The following is a 10,539-nucleotide window of genomic DNA, read 5'->3' as shown; positions in this document are numbered from 1 at the left end:
AACATCTATCTGCTGAAAATGAAATGCCTCCATGCGTGCAGATTTTAGATCTCAGGAGTGCTGTGTGTTCTGTTTCTATGGACGTGCCTCTAAAACACACAGACCTGTGGGAATGACTGAGTGATTACATGCATCATTCTGGCTGACCATAAAAGTGACCTCAGTACTTTTAAGCTACATGTTGGCCTAAAATATTTACTTTGAAAGCTAATTTTATATTAAATCTATGTGGCTTGTCATAAAATGGCAATTTATTATCTATAATTAAATAAGTTAATCCTCATTATATGGGAAAGACTGACAATCAGAAACTGATAAAACATCAATCTCAATAAAACAAACAAACTTGAACATAAAAAAGCAGCATATTTACAATTTTATTTGTACTTACATTAATTATAGTATCACAAATATGCCTTACACATAATTTACAGAAATATTAATTAAACAACTACTACTACATTTTACTATTTTAAGTATGAAATTTTTAATTATGGTATTTTTCATAAAGTTTAATATTATCTTTTAGTCTATTTTGAGACGAGTTAATGTAGTGACAAGTGACAAGTAATGTATGAATAGAACTTTTAATGACCCTACAGGTTTAAATAAAACAGTAAAATATTAGGAACATTTTTATTAAGAAAAAAACCCTACATTTATTGAATTAATATTTAAATTATTTAAAAAGGCACAGAATATAAGTTTAAAATAGAATAGAATAGCAAACAGCTTACAGGAACTACAATATAGCGTACATTAATTAATTACATTATAGCTAATCAGTTGTTCATTTTTCACTGGTTCTCCCTTGCATTTGATTAGCAGTCATGCTCCTGTTTTCATGGTGTTATCATAAATAAATACGAATTGTTTAGTGGTTTAATATTCTCAGAAAACATCTAAATAAGGACATTAAGCTATGTTTGAGTCGAGAACGAAGATATTTTACCATAGGAAGGAGTCTCTGGACATCACTTCTAGCTTCGAGTATCTAGTTGTGACATTAAAAACACTCCTGACATCTACCGGAGAGTTTTAAAAGCGCAGGCTATTTATTTGTGCTCTCTGTAAACCCCGCCTCTTAAGATCTCTCTTAACTTCTGATTGGCTCGTAGGATATGTTCTCTTCATTTTGATTCGCCATTGGCATTCTCCATATCCGTCACTCACCGCAGAGGTCACACATGATTCAACATGGACGCGTACAGTTGAAGTGGTAACGTTACCTGCTGTTTGCGAAATGAAAATAGTTTATAAAATGATTGTAATTTATTTCACTTAAATAGAAGAGAATCGCGGATATGGAGAACATGGCGGTTGCTGAATAGACTGTCATCTACGATTGCGATGAATTCACTCAATGCTGGCTCGTGTTTACAGAGGGTGGGTTGGAAAATTCTGTAAAAATACTTAATACCTAGGATAGAATGGTATGTAGGCGGCGCGGTGGCTCAGTGGTTAGCACTGTCGCTTCACAGCAATAAGGTCGCTGGTGGAGTTTGCATGTTCTCGTGTTCGCGTTGGTTTCCTCCGGGTGCTTCGGTATCCCCTACAGTCCAAAGACATGCTCTATTATGTAACAAATTGAAGTGCATAAGTGTGAATAAGTGTGTATGGGTGTTTCCCAGTACTGGGTTGTGGCTGGAAGGGCATCCGATGTGTAAAACCATAGACGTGTAAACATTACTGTACTGTCAAACAGTCTTAAATAACATTCGTTGAAGCGGTTATTTACTTACTGATTTATTTACTAACATATGAACTTGCCCTTAAATTTTTATGAACTTTTCTGAAAAATTATGAATATTTTTGTGAGAAAAAAACCCAAAGAGGTTCTAGGTTTTCAGAGACGTTTATAAATTGTAGAAAACACAGCAGTGTTTTAACTTGTAAATTGTGTAGGGCTGCACAATATATCATTTCAACATCAATTTCGCAATGTGATCATTCACAATAGTCACATCACAGAATTTGTAATGTTGAGTTTGTATGACAATTTATCATTTGTGTGTGTTTTTGATGCCTGTAATTGTATAATGATTTTAAAAGCATTTAAGTATAAGAAATTGTACCATTTGTGACCTAACCTGCGATTAATTTTGTTGAATTATTTTTATCATTCAGTTACTGTACTTGAATATTATTAGACTCGGGAAATGATAAAACAAAACTATTTAAATAGAGTTTTTTTCTTTATTATATTTATGTTGTGCATGGAAATACTCACAACACATGCAAATGTAGAAACACACTGCAAATAGCTCAGACAACAACAAAAATGTGTCAGGAACCCCTAAAAATTTTGATTATTAGATTTTATGGAGATGCAGTCCCACTGCAGAAAATAATTTGCCCTTTTTAATGGTCTCATTGTAAAAAAACAAGCATTTTAAAAACACAAAGTAGCAGTTTGAAAAGTTGAAAAAGTCCTGCTGTATATGAAAATACTACTTTTTTAAAATTACACAGAGCAGTCCCATGCAAATGTCAACCTTGCCATGAAAAAAAATCAAGTTTTCACCAAAATAGCTAAACCCTTTTTACATTTTTGTGTAAGCAAGTATTTTACAGTACTTCAAAAATACTCAAAAATGTCTTATTGTCTCTATCAATGTTTTTAAGCTATTATAGTTGATTTACCAAAGTCACACAAGTGGCAATTTCACATATGTCACATCCATAATGGAGAGATAGTACAGTACATCCAAAACCAAGCTTTTTCTTTTTGCATGCAAATATGTCAAGTACAATAAAATCAATAATTTTTGTTTTATAGAGAGCCAAGTCTTATCCTTTTGATTAGCATTTTTTATTTTGGGGGTTGTGCAGAATTTCTACAAAGCATGTTGTGTACTGTAAACTCGTTAACTTTTTTTTGTCAAATCCATAAAGCATGTTTATTTTCCTCATTTAAAATATAAAATATGCTTTCAGGTTGATAATTTTCTTTGTGGTCAGTCGTTTTGGAAAATATAAACAGATGTTTCAGTATATTGTCAACATGTATGCTTTCTAGGTGAATTAAATTTTTTCCTGCAAGAGTCACATCCATAACACTGGAGTTGCTCTGTAACAAACGTTTTCATCTTCCCACACATAATAAATCCCTGCATAACTAACATACATCTATTCAACCCTTTCTCCCCACAGCTGTGTATCTTCTCCATGTCTCTGTTCAGAAACAAACCTCCTCCCTCTCAGATCACATGTGTGCACCACACGGCCTGTGAACAGCAGTGTTCAAGTCCAGACTCTTCCTCCAGCGTCAGCAGTGTGAAGAAGCCCCTCATCCCCAGCTCTGAAACTGGGGATGAGGGTCCTCCGTCTGCCCCTACCCACTGCTGCATGAGTGGCTGCCATAACTGTGTGTGGATCGAATATGCTGAGAAACTGCTGAAATATTACAGTGACGGCGGAGAGAGAGCTCTGGAGGCCATCGAGAAGAACGTTCTAGATGACAACCTGAAGGCTTATCTGAAAATGGAGATCAAGTTACTGAAGAAGACGTGATGATAATGAACTGGAGATTAACAGAGCACTGAAAATGTTGCATAGCACTGGTTGTTTGCACTGTTTTTATAGGTGAGTCTCAGGCTGTGTCCGAAATCGCATATTTCCATGCTACACAGAATGTACTTTTCGAACGGTTGTGCAGAAAATTCAAATCCAAATGTAGTACCTACTAAAGTGGTAGGCGATTTAGGACTCCGTTTGTCAAGGCAAAACACAGCAACAAATGCTTTTCTTACCTTGACGTTTTGTTTCTAGTCCAAATATCTACAAATTCTTATATCAAGAAGCAGTCACTAGTGTATGTGTGTGAGTGTGTGTCGATTTAAAATAAGATTATTTTGCTCACCCCATTGCCAGATTATTTTGCTTGTTTTAAGGAAAAACACTTAATTTTGGCATATTATTTCGTAAATCAAGACAGTACATTTAGCTTGTCTAGAAAATGATTCTTGATTTAAAAATATTTAGATATTTAGACTAGAGACAAGACAAAAACTAAGTAAGAAAAGCATTTTTGCTGTGAAGAAAAAAATAATAATTATAAATATATACACACAGATGAATTATTAGCCCCCCTTGGAATGTTTTAGATGACATTTAACAGAGCAGGGAAATTTTCACATTATGTCTGATAATATTTTTTCTTCTGGAGAAAGTCTTATTTGTTCTATTTCGGCTGGGATAAAAGCAGCTTTTAATTAAAAAAAAAAAAATTAAATCACATTTATTAGTCCCTTTAGGCTATATACATTTTTTCTGATAGTCTACAGAACAAATCATCTTTATACAATAACTTGCCCAATTACCCTAACCTGACTAGTTTACCTAATTAACCTAGTTAAGCCTTTAAATGTCACTTTAAGCTGTATAGAAGTGTCTAGAAAAATATCTAGTCAAATGATATTTACTGCCATCATGGCAAAGATAAAATAAATCAGCTATTAGAAATGAGTTATTAAAAATATTATGTTTAGAAATGTGTTGAAAAAAATCAGCTCTCAATTAAACAGAAATTGTAAACAGGGAAAAAAACAAACAAACAAACGGGGCTTATAATTCAGGGGGTTTAATAATTCTGACCTTAGATGATAGATAGAAAGATAGATAGATAGATAGATAGACAGACAGACAGACAGACAGACAGACAGACAGACAGACAGACAGACAGATAGATAGATAGATAGATAGATATGTATATATATTATTTTTTTTTCTATTTCTATTTATTTGAACATTTCTGTTTTGTATGATGAATTTTGAAATGAATAAAATATGATCATAATTTTAACTGTGAACACACTGTAAGTCATATCTTTCTGGCAGTGCTCGTCAGATGCTGATATGAATGGCTCCGGCTCATCTGTCTGTCTGTCTGGTCAGCTCGGGTGGCATTAGAAAGCACATTGGCTGCTTCGAAGGCTCAGGGTGTCTCAGCAGCTCGACTTGTTTCTCTGACGCCTCTCATGCTGATCTGACTCAGCACGTGAGGGCTTCATGAAGTGTCTGTGATCCAGCTGCTGGAGGGATTTATGATGAATGACGCCAACAGTGGTCAGATATTCTGTGCACGAGATGTTCAAAAGACTGGGACTGATTCATGGAGGTCATGGATGACAGCTCTATCTATCTATCTATCTATCTATCCATCTATCCATCTATCCATCCATCCATCCATCCATCCATCCATCTGTCTAAATGCATGTGCTGGATGAGTGTTATTTTAATATCATAATTTATTTTATCTAGTTTAGAATTTTTTTTAGTTATTTTGATTTGATTGTTTTATTTATATTTTGTTTAGTTTTATTTTAGTTTAAGTGCACCAAAGTAGATGAAAAATACTAATTATAATAATAAATAAATATTGTATTTGTTTGATTTTAGTTAATGCTTATTACACACCATTTACACATCACATACTTTCTCATTAATAGACTATATTAGTTTTATTAATAGTTTATTACTTTATTTATTTTTTACATTTTGCTAAGTCAATCTTTGATGTGCATTATTATTATTATAATCCCCTTTTGGGTATCATTTCCAAGCTATCAAGCTGGAATACATGATAATTATTAAGTATCAAATAAATATCATAAATACTTTCCTTAATATGTATAAGTGTGTTTATGTGCAAACACACACACACATACACACAAAGGTTTTAGATCTAATATATTGTTTAGTCAACAATAGTTTAAAAAAACAATTCTGTATTTTCAAAGTGCCAGTTAAAAGCTATGAATTCTCATGACGTCAAATCAAGTTGATGGTTTTAATGGTTGAAATAACCAGCAGGGATCAGAGTCTGATCACGTGTGTATTGAGAGAGTGAGTCGGGTTAGTAATCTCACAGCTAGTTGGAGCACATGACCTCAGTGATCGCAGATCAATTTCTCTGTTGTGTCTCTTCATGTCTCATTACTCACAGACGGAACAGTGGGCACAGTCGACCCCCTGACCTTAAACTGACTCATTTTGAACTAAAAACACTACTGACCCATAAATGCCCATTTAACACAGCACATTACATTTGTTCTGCCTCTAATGATAGGTCTAAGAATAATCCCAGTTTGTCAGCGTAGACAGATAATGTATTTACATTTGCTTTAGGAATATACATGCTTTAGGGATGGCACACTATTTGCTTTCTCTTTACTCTGCAACAACTGTCCAAACCTTAATAAGTTCCACTAAAGAAGATATTTTGAAGAATGTTATGGCTGCACGATATTGGAAAATCTGATATTGCGATGTTTATTTTTCTGAATTAAATATTGCGAGATGACTACAGTTTTACAAGATACTTTGAATGGCTCTATTTGATGGTTTTCTGGGGAGTCTAACAGTGTTCGGGTACAGAAATTAAATAATCTCAATGCCAAAAATACTTTTTTTTTTTTTTACCTTGTTTTGTCTCTCTTCCAGACCAAATATTAAAAAAAAATTCTTACAGCAATTAAAAAGTGTTTTGTTTTCACTTTCAGAAGAAATAAAAATCATTATTATGAGGTTTTCCTTAAGGGTAATTGATCTGCCAGAAGGGTAAGTGAAATGATCTTGTTTTTGCTTTGAAATGTAGATATTTTGGCTAGAAACAAGACAAAAATTCTAAGTAAGATTTTTTTTTAGCAAAAAAAATAAATAAATCATATAAATTCTGTATAAAAACAGTGAATAAATACAATTCGGTAGCTCTCGCTCAACTATAATTCAGACTCAACATTGCATATCTTTGCGATCTGACTATTGCGGATGCGCATATTACGATATGGATGCTGAAACGATATACTGTGTAGCTTTGCCGGTTTCATAATGTGAAAAACAAATACTATAAAAGTCAATGATTACCAGATTCCAACATTTTATAGTATCTCTTTTGTGTTCAACAGAAAATTACAGAATTTTAAGTTTTGGGTGAACTATTTCTTTAAAGCTACTTATATGAGAACGACAGAAGTAATCAAAGCAACAAATCAAACATGTAAATAAGACGGCAAATAGATAATTAGTGTTTTATGGTTACAAGAAGAAGAGGGATTGTTAGGTTTAGAAGATATACATATAGAATCTTTAGATGATTCTTACACTGTAAAAAAAGCTGTTCAACACAATCGATTTGTGCTTGGACAACCTGAAGAAATTAAGTTAAGCTTTTACTAATTTAAGTAGATTGAACATAATACAATTAAGCTGTCCCCACAAAAAAAACTCAAGAATTGTGTTTTAGCCCACTTTTTTACTTTTAGATAAGTATTTTGAACGAACTGTGTATAAATATTATATCATACTGTATTAGATTATATTTTATTATACTATATCATATTATATTGTATTATATTTTATCATATTATATAATATATTATATTATACCATATTATACTATATTAAATTATATTTTATTATATTATACTATATTATATTGTATTTTATTATATTATATTATACTATTTTATATTATTTTATTATTCTATATTGTATTATATTAAATTACGCTATATTATATTTTTATTCTATATTGTATTATATTATACTATTTTATATTATATTTTATCATACTATATTATATTATAGTAATTATGCTATATTAAATTATATATTATAATTTTATATTGTATTATATATTTTATTATGTTATACTAATATTATATTATATTTATTATATTATATTACACTTTTAAACGTTTTCTTCACACTAGGCTAAAACATTACGAAATGCAAAAAATTAACAGATGCATGTAAAAAAAAAAAAAAAAAAAAAAAAACAGTTTTTGCTTTCTACGTCTGGCCTTAAGGATTAAAAATTAAATTATTATTACATTTTTTTTCCCCGGCTCAGTCCCTTTATTAATTCAGGTTCACCACAGCGGAATGAACTGCCAACTTATCCAGCAAGTTTTTATGCAGCGGGTCCAGCCGCAACCCATCTCTGGGAACATCCACACACACTCATTCACACACATACACTACAGACAATTTAGCTTACCCAATTCACCTGTACCGCATGTCTTTGGACTGTGGGGAAAACCCACACGAACACAGGGAGAACATGCAAACTCCACACAGAAATACCAATTGACCAAGCCTAGACTCGAACCAGTGCCCTTCTTGCTGTGAGGCAACAACACTACCTACTGCGCCACTGCATCGCCCTTGTATTATATTATATTATATTATATTATATTATGTAATGTTATATTATGTTATGTTATGTTATATTATATTAATGTTATATTATATTATATTATAAGATTTCTCTCGTGTAGTAATATAAAGGAAAGGACCCCTTTAACCGACTAATCCTAATCTCAGATGTCATAATATTTAACTGACAGCAGCTTGTCAATAACAAAGAGTTTCATTACCAGTATGAGCAGATGCCTTAATCCAGCCCGCAGATCTAGACCACCTAATCAACTAATTAAACTTCCAACCTTTAATCTGAAGACTTCATGTGTAATTGTTTTTGTGCTGTTCTGAAGATAGTCCTGAATCAAATCATGTTTGTGTGAAGCAGAGGTTGAGCCTGATGTTTTGTCTGGAGTTTGGATAATGCGACAAACACTCACAGATGTGGCCTGTTGTTTAATGATCACAGAAATTTGTGAAATAAACACCAGTAATGTTCAGTTTCTGGATATTTCCGCAATGATATCCAGTGTTATTTAATCAGCGAATCCTTATAAGACTGTTCTGGAAACCTTCTGGAAAGTGGGCTGGCAAGTAGATTTACAGTATTTGTAAATATTAAGCTTCAAATGATGATAAATAGTTTACAATTTATAATAATGTTCTCAAACGAGCAAATCAGCTTTAAATAATGTTTCTGTTAACATTTTTTATTAGGAGGGCACTTTAAATGCTGACTTCCACACAGTCGATTTGTGTTGCGAAAACATGAAGAAATTAAGTTAACTTAATAGTTTTTGCACATTTACATGGATTGAACATGAAACAATTAAGTTGCCCCCCCCCCCAAAAAAATGAAATAATTATGTTATTTACTCTCATTTTAAATAAGTTGTTTGAACAAACAACACACAACATTATTTTAGAGTGTGGATAAGTGATGATATGTATTCATAAATGTTTATTTCAAACAGATTTCAAATTGAGCTTTATAAAGTGACGACTATGCCATTGTCTATCGCGATGTTTCGCCTAACCCTAATATACAGTATTGCAATTCTATTGTGAGAGCAAATTTTTTAAAATAATATTTTATAATGATTATATGTAGTAACTATTTTTAAACAATATTATATTAATGTATATATTAATAGACGATACGTTGCATAGTGTAGTTATGTATTTGGAATAAAAAGAAGAAATCTAAAACAAACAGATGAAATAAAGTTTTGATTTGTAATTAAATGTTTTTAAAACACCTAATTGAACATTACATAGTCTTTTTGTTGTTGTTGTTGTTGTTGCACTTTTCCATATTTTGTGGAGCTATCATAGACCAGTCAATGCCAGATGCATTTATAATCAAATATGCATGTATTCAATTATTGTAAACGCAATATTTATTTGTTTTTTTCTTGTTTTTATTAAAAATAATAATAATAACAGAGAATTACACAAATACACAGACTTGTGTGTGTGTTTCCCTACAGTGGAGGATCAGGGGCAAGAGGCGTCCCTTTCCTAATCTTCTGAAGGAGCCGAGACTATAAAAGAGCTGAAAGCATCGCTCCGCTCCTAAAGAAAGCCCGGCGGTGACGTCCACAACTGCACCCAGACGACCAACAAACCCGTGAGTACAACATTTCAGCTCAAATAACACTCTTGAAGGAAATAATGAGCAAATGCTGAAATAATGATTGTGATATTATAATGAGACTGGGGATTTCTTTTTATGATGATGATGATGATGATGATGATTAGCTCCTTTCCATTTATTTAATGGCTGTTTATTTAATGAGGAAAACAACATGCCTTATTGAATATTGTTTGATTAAGTATTGTGTGATTATTTATTCATTCCAGACCATAGATTAATATGTACAAATACAAAGTTGTTTGAGATATTATGTGAAAATATTTGTCAACAAAATGGGAAAAGATATATAATGAAATCAAATAATCTAGAAATGTTTTTTCAAATCATATTTAATTGTTATTATCTTTCACTTTTTGTGTGTATTTTTAATATGTAACAAACAAATGCCCTCATTAAAGTTGTTGTTATTATTATTTCAAATAATTTTCCAAAAATATTTATCTTTAAGATTTATAATGATTTTAAATGTGATTTATTGCAATATGTATATAAACAATATGCTAATTATTATTATTATCGGCAGGAGTAGCATTAGCATTGTTGTTAGGATTATCATTTTTTATTGTTAAATGCAAATACATTTTTATGTATTTTTATCATGCACACACTCACACACACACAATTATTATTATTCACTCACTCACTTACTTTCCGTCTTGAATGAACCACCAATTGGAATGAACCACCAATTTATTATTATTATTATTATTATTATTATTATTATTATTATTATTATT

The 10,539-nt window shown here is 31.7% G+C and overlaps 2 protein-coding genes across 3 annotated transcripts in view; both read left to right on the top strand.

The window, feature by feature from the left end:
• The first annotated feature begins 1,183 nt into the window (after positions 1 to 1,183).
• On the top strand, positions 1,184 to 9,757 carry oxld1 (oxidoreductase-like domain containing 1). 2 transcript variants are annotated; one of them, XM_068224816.2, is made up of 3 exons: positions 1,184 to 1,386; positions 3,154 to 3,585; positions 9,636 to 9,757. In XM_068224816.2, exons 1-2 carry the CDS (start codon positions 1,351 to 1,353, stop codon positions 3,511 to 3,513), a joined length of 396 nt encoding a protein of 131 aa, XP_068080917.1. In that variant the 5' UTR covers positions 1,184 to 1,350; the 3' UTR covers positions 3,514 to 3,585; positions 9,636 to 9,757. The 2 variants fall into 2 exon arrangements, with proteins under 2 accessions (XP_068080917.1, XP_068080916.1); XM_068224815.2 differs by lacking the exon at positions 9,636 to 9,757 and adding an exon at positions 4,840 to 5,394.
• pde6gb (phosphodiesterase 6G, cGMP-specific, rod, gamma, paralog b) overlaps positions 9,723 to 10,539 on the top strand; it is an 8,138-nt gene continuing 7,321 nt past the window's right edge. Inside the window, 1 exon segment of the mRNA NM_001243082.2 lies at positions 9,723 to 9,775. The gene's annotated coding sequence lies outside the window, so the exon portion shown is untranslated.

The sequence above is a fragment of the Danio rerio genome, chromosome 12 (genome assembly GCF_049306965.1).
Source record: "Danio rerio strain Tuebingen ecotype United States chromosome 12, GRCz12tu, whole genome shotgun sequence".
Lineage (NCBI taxonomy): Eukaryota > Metazoa > Chordata > Actinopteri > Cypriniformes > Danionidae > Danio > Danio rerio.
The sequence above is the reverse complement of the archived record's forward strand: the minus strand, read 5'-3'. Positions and strand labels throughout refer to the sequence as shown.